Source organism: Pristis pectinata, chromosome 9 (assembly GCF_009764475.1).
Source record: "Pristis pectinata isolate sPriPec2 chromosome 9, sPriPec2.1.pri, whole genome shotgun sequence".
Taxonomy (NCBI): domain Eukaryota; kingdom Metazoa; phylum Chordata; class Chondrichthyes; order Rhinopristiformes; family Pristidae; genus Pristis; species Pristis pectinata.
Genome location: NC_067413.1, coordinates 53902910 through 53922239, shown reverse-complemented (window position 1 = coordinate 53922239; position 19330 = coordinate 53902910). Strand labels below are relative to the sequence as shown.

Sequence of the window (19330 nt, the reverse complement as noted above, 5' to 3'; positions counted from 1 at the left end):
GAGCAGAACAAGGTATACAAAAAAATGAGGTGTCAATTTGTGTATCTACAATGCTGGACTACAATAAAACAGAAAATGCCGGAAACACCAGTTTTCTGATTTTCAACACGTGTACTTGCATGCTAAACAGTAAAAGTAGCATGAACTAAACCTAAACAATCCCATAACCAATGGTTCAGTTCAAATATCTGCAGGCTTCCACATCCTATTATGAATGATGGTGTTCAATTAAATGGCTAATGGACGAGGAGGTGGCAACAACATTCTTGGTCTCAACAGTACCATAGCTCAACACCAGTGACAAATACATGGCTGAAGAACTTGCAACCATCTGTAAACAGAGGTGTCAAATAGATGATCCATCTCAGCTACCTCCTGAATTCACATTACTAAAGCCAATTTTCAGTCAACACTTCTTCTGATGCCAAGGAGTGATGGAGAGCATAGTCTACAGCAAAGGCTATGGAACAGTTGTAGTGCTTGTGGCTTGTGCTCCAGAGCAAACCATAGCTCTGTACAGTTATAAAAAGCAAAAGGCTGAAGATGCTGGACATCTGAAATAAAAACTGAGAATGTTGGAAATACTCAGCAGTTCGGACAACATCGACAGATTTTTCATCTTTCAACCTGAAATATTAACTCTGAACTGCTGAGTCTTTCCAGCATTTCCCATTCTTGTGATGGATAATTTCACATAAAATGAATGTTTTACTATAAATAAAGTGAATGAGTACATTACAAACTATAGATAATAACACATTTATTTAATCCAATATATTTTCCAAAAAGTATTCTTACTTATCTTCATTGAAATGTGCAACAATTCTGTACTTTCAGTTACACAAACTTAACTTGTAAGTGTTGTCCTCAGAGTTCAAAATATTGATTTGAATTCTGTCTGCCTGGTAGGCAATTAAATTGGCTGCAGAAACTTACCTGTTGCAATCCCACTGTTGACCTTCAGATTGCACTTTCAGCTCACTCTTTTAGGACGTCTGTTTGAAACATATTGAACAAAGCTCCAACAACATGAGTGAGGAAATACTGTAACTTTAATTAAAGGCCGGCATGGCAAGGTGGATCCAGGGCCTTGAGAAGCTCAGAAACGTTAATTTTCCTTTTCCTTCTGGTTCCTTACGGGTCAAGAGAAGCTTTATGCTTCGTCCTTTCTCCCCCACCAACCCCCCCCCCCCCCCCGCTTAGTTACAGTAGCTATCTACCCCTCCCTAATTGATTGCCTAACTGCCCAAAACATCACTCTTAGGAATCTGGTATTTCTCAACAGGCTTGCAAGAAAGAATGATGATGGCTACACAGATTTGTTATAATTTCTTCAGTATGTGTGGGCTAAATGGGATTTTGTCTGCCACAGACCTTGCCTGCATGACTCCTGCATAATATGCCAAGCACAATATGCCAGTTCAGTATCGTGAAGGACATGCACTTTCAGAATAGCTGAAAGATGTACCAAAATTATCCAGTTATTTATATAATCTTTATTCACAACATGGCATATCTTCAATGATACATAATTATAGGTCTGGACACCATAATTTTAGCTAATGGCATACAATCGTAATATTTCAAGTTTATGTTACAAAATTGTTGTCATGATTGTTTCAAATGAAATATTATCTTTCTTTGGTTTGCCACACTTCCTCTCTCATATATTTTTGATAGTAAAAATGTGATGGATAAATAACAACTTCTGTCTGCATTCATGTAACTCACCATGCAAAAAGAAAACATTAAAGCATTTCACAGAAGCATGAGGAAAAATTAGGTTGTTCGAAGTGCATGGGTGACAAAACAGTTGGTTCAGAGAGGTAGATCATTAGGAGAGTTTTAAGCAAGGTGGAGGAGTTTAACTTGGAGAATCCAGAATGCACGAAAGTCACCAGCAATAACATAGCAGGATGCACAATGTATGGTCTAAATGTTCAAGATGCATTTTTTGAGTTACAAAACATAGGTTATATGGTGTTAGAACCGAATATGATTCTGTGCAAAAACACACACCTACCTTTTGTTTCCAACTGGCCACTTCCCCCACTGGAATCCTTGTGTTGTTCTGATTTACCATTGACATTTCTTACCTCACCTGGAATTAAACATGCAATATCACTATAACATTAAGAGATTTACATAGACAAAGTTGCTAAATCCAATCACTTATGGAATCACAGAATGACGGAACAGTTATGGCAGAGGAGACCACCATCTGGCCCTCTGGGTCCAAGCCAACAGCAGTCACACCCCCTACTCTTTCTGGGATCAGGATTGGACACCAGTAGTTTGTTATATACATTAATGATTTGGATGTGAATGTAGTTTGCAGATGATAGAAAAATTAGTAAGGAAGGTTGTCTTAGATAACAGATGATATTGATAAGTTAGCAAAATGAGCAGAACAATGGCACATTGAATTTAATTCTTAGATTTGTGAAGCGATGTGATTTAGGAGCACGAATAAGACTGGGATATATGCAATGAATCTAAAGTACTATGAAGTACTGAGGAACAGAGAGGCTTTGGCGTACAAGTCCAAGGACCCTTGAAGGCTGTAGCACAGGTAAGCAAAATGGTTTGGAAGCATAAGGGATACTTGCCCACATTAGCCAAGGCATAGAATACAAGAACAGGGAGATTATGCTACAAATATATGAAACAATAGTTAGGCCACAGCTGGAGTGTTGTGTGCAGTTGTAGTCATCACACTATAGGAAAGATATGACTGCACTGGGGAGAATGTACAGAGGCGATTCACCAAGATGTTGCTGGGATGGAGCATTTCAGCTATGAAGAGAGACTGGACGGACAGGGTTTGTTTTCCTTGAGGTGGAAGAAAGCTGATGGGGGCACCTGAATGATATATCAAAATTATTAGAGGCACATACAGGGTAAATAGTGAATAATAAAAGATGACTTTAACTGGAGGGCATTGGTTCAAGGGAAGCGATAGGAGATTGAGAGGGGATTTGAGGGACATCTTTTTCATCCAGAGGGAAGACGAAATCTACCTGAGGGGCTGGTGGATGCAGGTACTCTCACAATATGAGCACTCACAATATGAGCACTCACAATATGAGCACTCACAATATGAGCACTTATAAAAGCCATGCTATGGACCAAGTGCAGGAAAACAGGATAAGTATAAATAAGAAATTGATGACTGGCATGGACATAGTGGGCTGAAAGAGCCTATTATGCATTCCCACCATACATGCACTTGAGGAGACAGATAACAATCAATGCAGATCTAGCAGAACTGGCATCAAATTTGATAAAGTACAAAATACGCCAATACAAAGAGACTGCTGAGCTGGAACACCCAGAGGAAAGGGAGGGCTTTGCTCCTAAATTCTGCAAGTCCCTTACATCAAGCATAATAACATGAATTGACCCAACTAAATATTTATTATGTGGGTATATCCTGAGCCTTCAAGTATTTAAGAAGCATTTTTTTTCTAAACTACGGCTTTTGAGGGGGTGGTGTACAATGATGATGAGGCTGTGAATTAAAAACCCTGCAGTGCTAATAGCAAATTATTAACTGAGCTGAATGGAAAAGCAGGAGATCACAACGTAGACTGGAGCATGCGGCAGGATACAAGAATAATATGTGTATTTAGTCATTAACATACGAACAAACATTGCGAAGCATCACAAAAAGCATGTCATTTTTCAAAGCACGCAAGAGACCACTTTGTGAAATTGTCACTGTTAAATGCTAGGCTGTTGTCCAGCAGCATGAAGACTTAATTAAGTTTAGGATGGTAGCGTTTTGCAGATGGAGAAATTACAATTTCTACAATTGGGAATTAACTAATATCATTGATAATCACAAAGAATACCATAACAACACTCCATCCTTTAACTGAAAAGATGCATTCTGATTTCTTGGTCTTCCTTCTTTTTCTTTTCTTGCTGTTTAATGATGCATTAGTGTTGTTTCCATTGACAAAGCTCTTGCATCACTTGATTATGAAATAATTTGGATATAAGACAGGTTGCCACTCCTTTGATTGTGAATGCTTAACAATTTGAAGGTTAGAGTCATCAGGAGTCATACAACCATAAAGCACGGAAACAGGCCCTTCGTCCCAACAAGTCCATGCCAACCAAGATGTCCATCAAAGCTAGTTCCATTTGCCAGCGTTTGGTCCATAACCTTCAAAACTTTTCCTATCCATGTACCTGTCCAAGTACCTTATAAATGTTGTTAATGTACCTCCCTAAACCACTTAATGTGGTTAGCCTCTGTATACACATAGCCTCTGTATAAAAAAAAGTTGCTCCTCAAATTCCTATTAAATCTTTCCCCTCTCAACTTAAACCTATGTCCTTTGGTTCTTGATTTCACAACCCTGGGAAAAAGTCCGAGTGCATTCACTTTATATATGCCCCTCATGATTTTATACACCTCTATAAGATCTATGCCCCAAGGAAAAACGTCCTAGCCTGTCCAACCTCTCCCTATAATTCAGTCCCTCAAATCCTGATAACATCCTTGTAAATCCTTTCTGCACTCTTTCCAGTTTAATAACATCTTTCCTATGGAGTTGCTCAGTTTCTTCTGTGAGTTTGAGATTCTCCATTCAGGTTAAGTAATAGTGGGTGGTTTCTTGGGTGTTTGAAAATTGACTTGTATTGTGTGCTTCATGTGATGTTGTCATTTAAAATTTTAGTGTGGCAGTTACTTCAAATAGCTAAATGTCAAATGGAGTTGCTTGCTTGCCTATATAGTTATCACATTGCACAAGAACTATATCTGTAGTAGCTTAGATCTAAGTTTCCTGAGTTTCTCTGCAATTGCTTTCAAGTTATTTTTCAATGGTTTAGCCATTTCTGAAGAGGTGTATGCTGACACTGTGCAAAAATGAGTGTACTTGGTGGAATGCCCATCTTTGAATGTGGCATTGCTCTGCAGTTTTGCAAAAATCAATAAAAATCCTTGCTTCTAAGATTTACCTTGGGCATGAGCCAATTTTCCTTTAATATTCATATCAATTACTTACTTTAATGTTCACATTAATGTCTGCACCATTGGCGTGATTTTAATATGTCTGAAGCCTAAGTAGATTGCAAACGTTTTGAAATTATCAACCTTAAAGGCCAGGCCTGTCCTCACTATGGAATGCCAAGTAGTGTGAAGACACAAACAAGCATTAGGATGCCAACGTTTTGCCTTTTCTACAATTAGAAATCGACTAATCTCATTGATAATCACAAACAATTGGTCACCAAGATTTATATCTGCGAGATAAACACTGTTATTAACCCATGGCCCAAGGGGTAACTCTTAATGTTTGTGATGTTTCCAGCAGGTTTTACATTATGATCACACTAGACATTTATTGACCTTTTATTCCACCTAGTGATCAATTTCTGGGAACTTTCCCTTTAATAAGTATTCATAATTCCTTAGTGCCTTTCATAGGCAATGTCTACAAGCTTTTCATTGGTGTCCATGGGATGACAATGCCATTACCTCATAGCACAAGATGAGGTAAGTGCAATGATGAGCTCATCTTGAACTTTCTGCAAACCTTGTGGCATATTACCTTTTCTTGAGTTGATGCAGTTCACATGACCCATTTCCATTTTTGAAACTAAGTTGCTCTGATACTGAGTGATAAATCAATGTCTAGCTTTATTGCAGCCTTGATTTCGCACAGGGTGTGCAGAGTGATCACATTCAGATAACTAACCTGTAGTTTGTCACTTTTCTTCTGACTTGTAGAGTTAGTTATAGGTGATGGACGAAGTGAGACATAATCAGCAGGATTTAATTTCCCAGCTGGCATGTGGGACAATCATACTTCTGGAGCTGAAGCATCCAGTACTTGATGCAAGTGGGTATTTTGTTCTTAGGATTGCTAGACTGATTTACTGGTGGCTTCAGGTCAATCACAAATTGGAAATTGCTGCTGTACAGGTACAGATAAATGCTGTATCCACAGCCTGACAAATGAATAGAAAAAAGTTGGCTCAATGATTTTCAGAGCAGTCGAGATCTTTCTGTGTTTATTTATGAACAGGAAATTGAATCCTGCATTACAGCTTTGTGACTTACTGTGTGTGAGGGCCAACATGGAGCTTATACTTAAAATCTTTCGGCTTTTCAATGTACGTAACCTGAAAATCCGCATAGATGTTATTGGATATAAGCAATGCCTGTGTGATCTCTACAAAGCGAAAGAGTTGATATTGTGTGAGAAGCTTCCCAGGACTGCCCAATGGTGTTATATGGGCAGCACAGGGCTGCAGCAGGTAGTACTGCTGCTTCACAACTCTTATTTTATTTACAATTACAATTATGATAATCCACTCGAATTGCTCGTAGCCTTGAGCCTTCTGAAAGGCCCAGATCCCCCCTGCTGGCAAAGACTTACAAAACTGCTGCCCACTATAGTAAATGTGGATCGTATCCTTCCTGGGAAAGGATTGAAGTGGAGACATAAGAGACTGCAAATGCTGGAATCTGGAGCAACACACAAAGGAGCTGGAGGAACTCTACAGGTCATGCAGCATCTATGGAGGGAAGTGGTCAGTTGACATTTTGGGTCGAGACCCTTCATCTGGACTGGAAGGATTGAAGTGGAATGTGACAAGAATGCAGCCTTCATTCCACAGCATTGAAGGGGAACAAGTTGTTTTGTGGAAATACAGGATAAAGGTGTCAGTCATCTGTTGCACACAGGAAAGTGATCCAAAGGGAAAAATTCTCTGCCATTCAATGGATATCTGTGGTGTATGACATGAAGCTTAGTATACAGAGTTTCCACAGGCAGTGAAATTGCTGGTTTCTGTGTGATAGCAAATCATTGACATGACAATTCATAAACCCTGTGTGATGCAAGGAGATCCAGCACCACCTCTCACATTCCTTTTCTTGGGTATTAGATCTCTTGCAAAGAGCAATAATCCAGTTTCTTCAGAGAGGTTGATATCAGAAACAATGGGAATCCTAAGAAATCCCACAGAATGGATCAAAGATCGATAGCAAAGTTCATTTTCTGTGTTATTCAACCAAGCAAATTGCTTGAATTGACAGTAATTATATCTTCAAATTATTTATCATTGTCATCAGTGTAAACTCTGACTATTTATTTCAAATAATAATGATTTATAATGACGTATAACCTGCTGCTTATTTAAATAGGAGTAAGGTTGTTTTTTTATTAGTCATAGATTCATTCAGCATGGAAACAGGCCCTTTAGTCCAACTGGTCCATGATGATCAAGAATCCCGTCCAAGCCAGTCCCATTTGCCCAGATTTGGCTCATATCACTCTAAACCTTTCCTATCCATGTACATGTCCAAGTACCTTATAAATGTTGTTAATGTACCTCCATAAACCACTTTCTCTAGCAGCTCATTCCATATACTGAGCACTCACTGGGTGAAAAAGTTGCCCCTGAGGTCTCTATTACATCTCTCTCCTCTCACCTTAAACCTATGCCCTCTATCTCTTGATTCCTCAATCCTGGGAAGAAGACTGTGTGCATTCACCCTATCTATGCCCATCATGAATAAGGTCACCCCTTATTCTCCCGCACGCCAATGAAAAAAGTCCTTACCTGCTCAACCTTTCTCCATAACTCAGTCCCTCAAGTCCCAACAACATCCTCGTGGATCTCCTCTGCACTCTTTCCAGTTTAATGGCAGCTTTCCTGTAGCAGGGTGACCACAACTGAACATAATATTCCAAATGCGGCCTTACCAACATCTTGTACAACTGTAACATAACATACCAACTACTCAATGCACTGACTGATGAGGGCCAGCATGCCAAGAGCCTTCTTCACCACCCTGTCCACCTGTGACACCACTTTCAGGGAATCATGTACTTGTACTCCCAGGTCCCTCTGTTCCACAACACTCCGAAGGGCACTACCATTCACTGTGAAATTCCTATCCTCATTTGCCTTCCCAAATGAGGATAGGACCACACTTATCCAAATTAAACTCTATTTGCCCTTCCTTGGCCCACTTGCCCAGCTGATCAAGATCCCTCTGTAAATCCCAATAACTATCTTCATTGTCAACAACACCACCTATTTTAGTGATATCTGCAAACTTACTAACCATGCCTTGTACATTCTCATCCAAATCATTGATATAGATGACAAACAGCAATGGGCCTAGCACCAACCCCTAGGGAATACCATTAATCACAGGCCTCCAGTCTGAGAAACAACCTTTCACTATCACCCTCTGCTTCCTACCATCAAGTCAATTTTGTATCCAATTAGCTAGTTCTTCCTGGATCCCATGCAATCTAACTTCCCACTGCAACCTACAATGTGGAACCTTATCAAAGGTCTTACTGAAGTCCATATAGACCATGGCTACTGCCCTGCCCTCATCGACTTTCTTGGTTACTTTTTCAAAGAACTCAATCAAATTCGTGAGACAGGATCTCCCACACACAAAGCATGTGGACCTCTGTCCTTCCAAATGCTTGTATATCTTATCCCTCAGAATTCCCTCTAGTAACCTACCACAGATGTTAGGCTTACTGATTATTGTTCCTAGGTTTTTCTTTGTGGTCCTTCTTAAATAAAGGCACAGCAGTAGCCACCCTTCAATGTTCCAGCACATCACCCATCTCTAACGATGATGCATATATCTCAGCCAGGGCTCCTGCAATTTCTTCTCTAGCTTCCCACGTTGTTCTTGGATATACCATATCAGGCTTTGGAGATTTATCTACTTTCATATATTTTTAGACATCCAATACCTCCTCTGCATTAATGCAGACTATCCTTAAGACCTCTCTGTTAACTATCTCAAGGTCTGAAGTCCTCATGTCCTTCTCCACAGTAAAACAGAGGAGAAATGCTCATTGAGGACCTCACCCACCTCCAATGTCTCCACACAAAGACATCCACTTTGGTCTTTCAGGGGCCCTATTCTCTCTCTAGTTACTCTTTTTTCCTCATTATGTTTGGAAAGTCTCTTTGGTTTTCCTGTCCCATTTTTGTCCTTCTGATTTCTTCTTGAGTATACCCCTCCAACCCCTATATGACTCCCAAGTTTCACTTGATCCCAGCTGCCTGTACCTGACCCATGCCTCCTTTTTCCTGACCAGAGCCTCAATATCCCTCGTCATCCAGGGTTCCTTCTCCTGCCAGCCACCCTAACAGGAACATGCAGATCTTGAACTCTTAATATCTCACATTTAAAAGCCTCCCACTTGTCGAACGTCCCTTTGCCTACAAATAACCTACTCCAATCAACTTTTGCAAGTTTGTGTCTAATACTGTCAAAATTTTACTTGCCCCAATTTAGAACTTTAACTTATGGATCAGATGTGTCCCTTTCCATAACTAATTTAAAACTAATAAAACTATGGTTACTGGTCCCAAGGTGCTCCCCATTGACATCTCAATCACTTATCCTGCCCTATTTCCCAAGAATAGGTCAAGCCTTGCCCTCTCCTTGGTAGGGCCTTCAATATATTGCATAAGGAAGCTTTCCTGAACACACTTAACAAATTCCACCCTATCTAAACCCTTAGCACTATGGCAGTCCCAGTCTATATTAGAAAAGTTAAAATCCCCTACTATGACAACCCTATTTTTCTTGCAAGTTTCTGCAACCTCCCTGTATATTTGTTCCTTTAATTGACTATTAGATGGCCTATTGTACAATGCCAACAAGGTGATCATCCATTTCTTATTTGCCTTGCACTCCAATGTACATGCTCCAAACTTTAGATTCTATTCTTATAAAAATAGGGAAATACACTTTGTATTCCTAAAGTAAATATGACAACACTACATGAAATTAACCCTGAGCCATCCCATAGCTTTATTGAGTGATGTTGTGACTGATTTTACTAAACACAGAGTGACAGTGAATATGTGGAAGATTCCATTTATCAGCCTGAAGCTCTCCATTCCCATTTGATGATATCCTATTTTTACCAGTTTTGACTGAAGACATGGCAAATCATTACTGCTGAGAGGTGATATGCAGCATAGGTCAGGTTCAGCAGTAACTAGTCTCTTGGACTCAAAACATTCACATTGTAAAGTGCTAACTAGCTGGAAAAGGCCATTGTAAGTTTTTAAAAATAATTTTGCTGTCGATTCCTTGTGTACAAGGAAAATACATGCATTTATTCCCAGGCTTTGTAAGGAATTTTTAACCTTTTCCTTCCCAATATTGCTCTATCTGCCACCAAGTATCAGCTACCAAAGTCCTTGCCTTATACCAAGTTCACGTCATGGACTGATCCCATGGCTTGCTGCATCTCATGACCAATGATTCAATTACCACACCCACTCACTGACTCTGATGTTTGCCCACCCACCCAGGTCATTTTCTCTCCTCCCCTCTCCCATCAGGCAGAAGATATAGGAGACTGAGGGCATATACCACCAGGCTCAAGGACAGCTTCTATCCCACTGTGATAAGACTATTGAATGGTTCCCTTATACGATGAGATGGACTCTTGACCTCGCAATCTACCTTGTTATGACCTTGCACCTTATTGTCTGCCAGCACTGCAGTTCCTCTGTAGCTGTGACACTTTACTCTGTAATCTATTATTGTTTTTACCCTGTACTATCTCAATGCACTGTGTAATGAATTGATCTGTATGAATGATACATAAGACAAGTTTTTCACTGTACCTCGGTACAAGTGACAAAAATAAACCAATACCAATACCAATTTTGGGAAGGACCTAATCATATATCATTTGAATGAGACCTGGGAGATAAAATGAAGCAGGTCCCAATGGAGGTTTTCTACCCTCCATCTTCTCCACCTATCACAGCTGCAGCCCCCATCTAAAGATCAGGAATACTCTGCTGAGTATGACACACGTGGTGTACAGTACTTGCAAACACCAAGTGCAGTATTTGTGTAAAAGATCACAGGGATATGTATCCAAACTAGATGATTATTTAATAATTAAGGTCATGATGTAAAGTGGTGTATGGAGGGCTTCAGAACAAAATCAGGGAGAGGTGGAACTCCTAGAAGTTCCAAGCTCCAACATTGCTGAAATTAATTTTGCTGCAGGGTGGTTGGCTAGTTGTTTAGAGGAGGGAAAAGTTTAAACAAAGTATGGGAATGAAACATAAATTCAGGAGGAAGAGGAGAAAAGCTGGAAAAGTTACAAATTTGCAAATAAACTTCATAGGGAAAGGAAGCGAAGAACTGAAAATAGAGAAAGAAGTGCATTTACCAGTGCTCAATGATAGCCTATGTTGTTCATTATTTAAGAAGGGCATAGGAGTAAGCTCGGTAACTACAGGCTGGTGAACCTTATGTCAGTGTAGGAAACTACTGGAGAAAATTCTAAGGGATGGGATTTATTTACATTTGGAAAGGCAGGGACTGATTAGGGATAGTTAATGTGGCTTTGTTCATGGGAAATCCTATCTCACTAATTTGATTGAGTTTTTGTGAGGAGGTAACAAGGGAGATTGATGAAGGTAGAGTGGTAGAGTAGACAGGGATGGGTGCTGGCACCTTTGATTTTTGCAATATATCTTATCAACTTGAACGTGAATGTAGGAGGTATGATTGCTAAGTTTGTGAATAACACAAAAGTTAGTGTTGCTCTGGATAATGAGGAAGGTTGTCTTATCCCTGTTTCCCTTCTTGAATAATGGAACAACATTAGCTACTCGCCATTTCTCTGGGACCTCACCTGTGGCTAGAGAGGACACAAAGATATTGGTCAAGAACTCAGCAATCTCATCTCTTGCCTCTCTCAATAACCTGGGGTATATCTCATCAGGCCCCAGGGACCTTAATGCTCTTTAAGAGACCCAACACTACCTCTTCCTTTATCTCGAAATGCCCAGCATATTAGCATGCTCCACACTGATCTCCCTATCCTCCACGTCCTTCTCCTTGGTAAATACTGATGCAATGTACTCATTAAGGACCTCACCCACATCCTCTGCTTCCAAGCACGTTTCCTTCTTTATCCTTGAGTGGTCCTACCCTCTCCCTAGTTATCCTCTTGCTCTTGATGTATGTATAGAATGCCTTGGAATTCTCTTTAATCCTACTTGCCAAGGACTTTTCATGGCCCCTCCGTGCTTTCCTAATTCCCTCAAGTTCCTTTCTGGCTTCTTTATAATCCTCAAGTGCTCCATTTGATCCTAGCTTCCCAAGCTTTATATACTTCTCCGTTTTCTTCTCGACTAAATTCACCACCTCTCTTGACAGCCAAGGTTCTCTTACCTTGTCATCCTTGTCCTTCTTACTGGAATATACCTGTCCTGTACTCTGTGCAGTTGGTCTTTAAACACCCTCCACATGTCAGATATGGACTTGCCCAAAAACAGCTGTTCCCAATTAACTCTCCCGCAACGTCCATATCCTTGTATACAGCTATCTTAAAGCTTAAGGAGTTGTGGTCACTGTTCTCCAACTGAAAGGTCGGTCACCTGTCCAGGTTCGTTACCCAACACCAGGTCCAGTATGGCCCATCCTCTCGATGGACTATCTGCATATTCACTTAATAAACACTCCTGGATGCACAGAATCAAATTCTGCCCTGTCTAAACCTCTTACAATACGGAAGGTCCCAGTTTATATTAGGGAAGTTGAAGTCCCCCACAACAACAACCCTATTAGTTTTACATCTTTCCCTAATCTACGCATATCTGTTCCTTAATGTCCCGGTGGCTATTGGGTCTGTAGTATAATGCCAGAGTGATTGCACCTTCCTTATTTTTGAGTTCTACCCATATAGACTCAGTGGACGAGCCCTCCATTATGTCCCCTCTGAGTGCAGCTGTGATATTGTGTCTGATTAGTAGTGCAACTCTCCTCCCTCCCCCCCACCACCTTATGCCTCCCTCTCTATTCTTTGTAAAACATCGAAACCCTGGAAGATTAAGTACCCATTCTTGTTAGCGTAATGCTTTACAGCACCAGTAACCCAGGTTCAATTCCCACCGCTGTCTGTAAGGAGTTTGTACGTTCTCCCCGTGTCTGCGTGGGTTTCCTCCGAGTGCTCCAGTTTCCCCCCACGTTCCAAAGACGTAGAGGTTAGGAAGTTGTGGGCATGCTATGTTGGTGCCGGAAGTGTGGCGACACTTGCAGGCTGCCCCAAGAACACTATGCAAAAGATGTATTTCACTGTGCGTTTCGATATACATGTGACTAATAAAGATATCATATCATATCATATCATCATCATACTCCTTAAACAACCTCAAAAATTTCCGTTGTGCGCTTCCCCAAGAACATCCGCTCCCAATTTAAGCTCCTAAGTTCCTGCCTAATAGCATCATAATTCCCCCTCACCCAATTAAATACTTTCCCATATTCTCTGCTCCTATCCCTTTCCAAGGCTATGGTAAAGGTCAAGGAGTTATGGTCACTGTCTCCAAAATGCTCTCCCACCGAGAGATCTGAAACCTGATCAGGCTCATTGCCAAGTACCAGGTCCAGTATGGCCTCTCCTCTAGTCAGCCTGTCCACATACTGCGTCAGGAATCCTTCCTGTACACACCTAACAAACTCTGCCCCATCTATCCCCTTTACACTAAGGAGGTGCCAATCAATATTAGGGAAGTTGAAATCACCCTTGACAACAACCCTGTTATTTTTTCACTTCTCCAAAATCTGCCTCCTGATCTGCTCCTCAGTGTCTCTGCTGCTATTGGGGGATCTATAGAGTGATCGCTCCCTTCCTGTTTCTGACTTCCACCGACACTACTCAGTAGACAATCCCTCCAGGACATCCTCCCTTTCTACAGATGCGACACTGTCTCTGATTAGCAAAGCCACTCCCTCACCTGTTTTACTTCCGTCCCTGTCCCTTTTGAAACATCTAAACCCCGGAATATCCAGCAGCCATTCCTGCCCTTGTGACAGCCAAGTCTCTGTAATGGCCACAATGTCATAGTTCCATGTACTTACCCATGCTCTAAGTTCATCACCCTTGTTCCTGATACTTCTTGCATTAGAATAGACACATTTCAGCCCATCCAACTGACTGTAATTTTGCCCTTTCAACTGCCTATCCTTCCTCACAGTCTTTCTACATGCTGCATCGACTTGTACACTAATGCACCAACCTCTAACCTATCACTTGGGTTCCCAGCCCCCTGCCAAACTAGTTTAAACCCTCCCCAACAGCTCTAGCAAACCTGCCCGCAAGAATATTGGTCCCCCTCCAGTTCAGGTGTAACCCGTCCCTTTTGTACAGATCATACCTACCCCAGAAGAGATCCCAATGATCCACAAATCTGAAACCCTGCCCCCTGCACCAACTCCTCAGCCACGCATTCATCTGCCAGATCAACCTATCTTTACCCTCACTGGCATGTGGCACAGGCAGCAATCCAGTAATTACTACCCTTGAGGTCCTGCTTTTCAGCTTCCTACTTAGCTCCCTATATTCCCTCTTCAGGACCTCATCTCTTTTCCTACCTATATCATTGGTACCAATATGTACCACGACCTCTGGCTGTTCGCCCTATCCCTTGAGAATGCTGTGGACCCAATCTGAGACATCCCTGACCCTGGCACCCAGGAGGCAACACACCATTTGGAGTCTCTTTCACGTCCACAGAATCTCCTGTCTGCCCTCCCCTTACTATTGAATCCCCTATCACTACCGCTCTCCTCTTCTCCCCACTTCCCTTCTGTGCCACACAACTAGTCTCAGCGCCAGAGACCTGACCACTGTGGCTTTCCCCTGAAGAAAGGAAACACAGCTGAAGAGATGTAGGCTGGTGCAAGTATCTGGCATTATCATCTCCAATGACAGGTCTCTGGGCAAGGAATCCAGAATCCCTCCCTCCAGAATCAATAAAGCCAGCCAGGCCCTCAGCTAAATCTGAATAAAAGTCATCAAACTACACAACATCCCCCTCACTACCAAACTGAAGATCTCCCAATACACAACTGAGACCAACATTGACAGTGGCTGAAAGGGAATCAAAAAAAGTCGCAGGTACTGGTGATCTGAAATATAACAGGAAATGCTGATAAAACTCAGCAGGTGAGGCAGCATCTGTGGAAAGAGAAACACAGTTAATATTTCAGGTCTGACACCCTTCTCAGAAATGGAAAAGAGAAATCAAGTCAGTTTTCAGTTACAGAAAAGGTGAGGGAGTATGAGTGGAACAAAGGAAATTTCTCTGAGAGAATGAGACCAAATTAATTAAATGCAGCAGTCAGAAGCACATTATGTTTTATTGTCTGTGTTATGTGGTGCTGATGGCAAGGCTACGGAGCGTGTCAGGCCAACCTATACAAATGGAGAAAGAAAATCTGAGCCAGCCTCAGAAATGCCCAGTTTTGATACAGAAAGAAAGGAAGTTACCTGAAGTTGGAGAATTCAATATAGAGTTAGTTAAAGGGGACATGCCTCAGTTCTGATGAAGGGTCTCGACTCGAAACATCAATTGCCCATTTCCCTCCAAAGATGCTGCCTGACCCGCTGAGTTCCTCCAGCTCCTTTGTGTGTTGCTCCAGATTTCCAGCATCTGCAGTCTCTTGTGTCCACCCTTTACCCCACCCCCCCCACCTATTGTTGCAAGCTCAACCATTACCCCTTCTCATCCACTGGATTAACCTTCATCCACAGCAGTTGGTCCCTGCCACTAACTACCACTACCTCCCCAAAACAATAATGATCCATCCCCAACAAGCTCTAATCTGACCCCATCCTCTTTTCCCATCATTACCAGTCGCTGGTGGCTTAGCCCTGGATCAGACACCTACTTTCATTTGTTCAGGAAAAAGCCTTTCAGTTCTCTATGTGCAAAATCCAATCTATTGCGCATGACACATTGATCCTCATGGGCTAAAGAATTTTACACCTGTGGCCTTTCAAAGAGATCATTTTGATGGCTTGCGATATATATCACTGAATGAATGTACCTTACCCAGTGTAACTTTGTTTTTTTTGTTCTAATTGTGTTCTTTCTTGTGAGAATTGTGTATAAGTTATGTTTATGTTTTTCTTACGAATGCTGGTTATCTGATGCTATGTGCCTGTGATGCTGCTATAAGTAAGTTTTTCATTGCACCTGTGCATACATGTACTTGTGCAAATGACAATACATCCAACTTTGACTTTGAATTTACAGGCCATAGTTTTCAACTGCAGAACTCGAGAGACAGAATTAGAATCCAAAAGAGCACCTATAATCTCTACCAGACATTAATAAAATATGATCCATGCATAACATTATCAAATATCTTGTGCATACTTCAAATGTGTCATTACGAACCCATGAAGAAGGGAAGCTAACAAAATATTAACAATCTGTATTCATTTCATTTGCTGTGTTTCTGCCCATTTTGCTAGTTTGATCAGGTCATTTGTTTTCTGTAGGGTGCAATCTTTTGCACTGTTTAATTGATTTTCACATCTGTAGAAAACATTTCTACTATACCCAAGGCAAGTTATTAAGAAAGATTAAAGGAAGTACTGGTCCCAATATCAGAGATTAAAAATAAGGAGGAGCATGTCAATGGGAGCAGTTCTGTATTGTTCCAGAGTGGAAATGAATACAAACATCAGGTTGTTGAACCAACCTGCATAACACTAAGCCTACGTCAGCAACAGAACACTATGGACTACCTCTTGCACTACCATGGACTCCTTTTCTTCTTCACTGTCTTGTATAATTGATGTACAACTTATGCTACGTGTGTTGTCTGAACCTAGGTACCTGCGATGCTGCTGCAAGCATGTTTTTCATTGTGCGTACCTCACTGTCTTATTGCATATGACAATAAACTCAAATTGACTTGATGTGATAATGGGTTGAATGACTTTCCTCTGTGTTGTGAATCTTCATAGTAAATAGGCACAGACGAAGTGTCAGAATTATTGTTGGAAAGACATTAAGCACATGAATGTAATGAGGAATTGACTTACAATTCTGTATATGCTGTGACTTGCGTTCAGAAGTTTCGTTTTCAGCACTTTCCTCTGTTTCACAATGGCTTTCTTCCTCATTCGACTTGGCATCTTTATTGGTGTTATGAACAGGATTAATATTGGCAATATGACTTTTTGTGTGTTTTTCTTCATCACTGCTCTCTTTCTGTTCAACTGTTTGTTCTTTATTAACATGATGTTGTTCTGTATTTTCATTCTTTGGTACTTCCTTGGACTCTTGTTCGGCCATTTCTGCAGCTTCTCTTTTTGCTTTTTCTTCAGCATCTAATTAAACAAATTAAAGAAATGTCATTAGAACATTTGTGAACTTCAGACTGTCAGCAGATCCTGGAAAACTCCAGTCCAAGTCCTATTTTGAGGGTTTTCCATTCACGCTGCATAATGAATTAATTTTGAATATTGCGTAGAAATACTATTTTAACATTAACAGTGCATTTCCCACCATTAAATTTATATCATATATCTCTAGTTTCTACTTTTAACTTTCCTACATTTCTCAGTTTCTAATGTTATGTTCTGTGGGTGGGTAACACATTAAGAAAATTGGTCTCAGTGGATTAATGATAATTTTATTATCAGAAGAAACTGACATTTGACATCGCAAAGTCACACATGGAATGGTTGGGAATTTTGGACATTTCATTGATAAGAACACAATAGATACTGTATACTAAGCTAAATGGCCCCCAAGTCTGAACATCCTGTACAATTTTGGTGAGCTGATCTTTTTGTACTTTCTCATCCTACTTTTGATGCCCTCACATTGTGAAACTCTATCTCTACTTTGGATATGTTAAATGGATCAGCCATCCAAAGAGTTCTGGAGAGTCACAACCCTTCAAGAGAAATTTCTCCTAGTATTAATTTCAAATGTTCTACCCTTTACCCTGACACCATGCCCTCTAGTTCTCCACCTCTCTTCTACGTGAAATATCCTGATGACCTCTATTCTGTCAAGACCACCCTGGATCTTACCTGTTTCAGTAAAATCACCTGTCATTTTTCTAAACTCCAGACAGTATAGGTTCATTGTGTTTAATCTTTTCTCATAGGATAATTCCCCACTGAACCTGTATTTGCCTTTAATATAAGTACATCCTTTTTCATAAAATAATAGCAAGACTGTACAGCAATTGTGGTCTCACCAAAATCCAATGCAGTTGTAGGAAAGCTTTCTTACTCATGCACTCCATCACAAAGACCAATGCTCTATTTGCCGTACCAGCGTGACAACATTTTTGTGTTTCTTGAACAAAGAAACTGAGACCTCCCTGATTTAACAATTACTAACACAAACTAGAAGAATAACACCTCATAGTCTGCTTGAGTAGACCACAACCAATGGTATGAGCATTCAATTTTCCAATTTCAGGAAATCCACACCCCTTGTGTTTCTTCCCACTCCCACCCAGGTTCTCTATTCACCTTATCCACCCCTCAACCTCTCCCCCACCTGAATCCTTCTGCTCACAGTACAGCCCAATCCCCCCCATCCCCAGCCCACCCAGATCCATCTGGTTCCACCCATCACCTACCAGTTCTTGTCCCACCCCTTCCCTGCACTTCTATATTTGCCATCTTTCCTCTTCCTCCCAGTCCTAATGCAGGGTCTTGACCCAAAACATCAACACATTACTTTTGCCTCCATAAATGCTGCTTGACTAGCTGAATTCGTCCAGCTATTTACTTTTTGCTCCAGACTCCAGCATCTTCAAATTGGTAAATTGGTTTATTATTGGCACATGTACCGAGGTACAGTGAAAAACTTGTCTTGCATACCGTTCATACAGATCAATTCATTACACAGTGCATTGAGGTAGTACAAGGTAAAACAATAACAGAATGCAGAATAAAGTGTCACAGCTACAGAGAAAGTGCAGTGCAGGTAGACAATAAGGTGCAAAGTCATAACGAGGTCGATTGTGAAGTTAAGAGTCCATCTTATCTTATGAGGGAACCACTCAATAGTCTTATAACAGTGGGATAGAAGCTGTTCTTCATCCTGGTGGTACATTCTTTCAGGCTTTTGCATCTTCTGCCAAATGGGAGAAGGAAGAAGGAAGAATGTCCGGGGTGGGTGGGGTCTTTGATTATGCTGGCTGCTTTACCATGGCAGTGAGAAATATAGACAAGAGTCCATGAGGGGAAGGCTGGTTTCTGTGATGTGCTGGGCTGTGTCCACAACTCTTGGCAGTTTCTTACAGTCCTGGCAGAGCAGTTGACGTACCAAAGCTGTGATGCATCCAGATAGGATGTTTTCTATGGTACATCAATAAAAATTGGTGCGGGTTGACGGGGATGTGCTAAATTTCTTTAGCCCCCTCTGGAAGTAGAGGCGCTGGTGAGCTTTCTTGGCTGTGGCGCCTACATGGTTGGACCAAGACAGGCTAAGAGTGATGTTCACTCCTTGGAACTTAAAACTC

General features: G+C 41.1%; 1 protein-coding gene across 1 annotated transcript in view; it reads right to left on the bottom strand.

The window, feature by feature from the left end:
* Positions 1-19330, bottom strand: part of LOC127574320 (dual specificity calcium/calmodulin-dependent 3',5'-cyclic nucleotide phosphodiesterase 1A-like) — a 231688-nt gene that overhangs the window by 31973 nt on the left and 180385 nt on the right. Inside the window, exons 15-16 of the mRNA XM_052023234.1 lie at positions 16884-17171; positions 2024-2101 (exon numbers count right to left, since the gene is read on the bottom strand). Coding sequence (XP_051879194.1) covers positions 2024-2101; positions 16884-17171 — 366 coding nt within the window. The remainder of the gene's footprint in view (positions 1-2023; positions 2102-16883; positions 17172-19330) is intronic.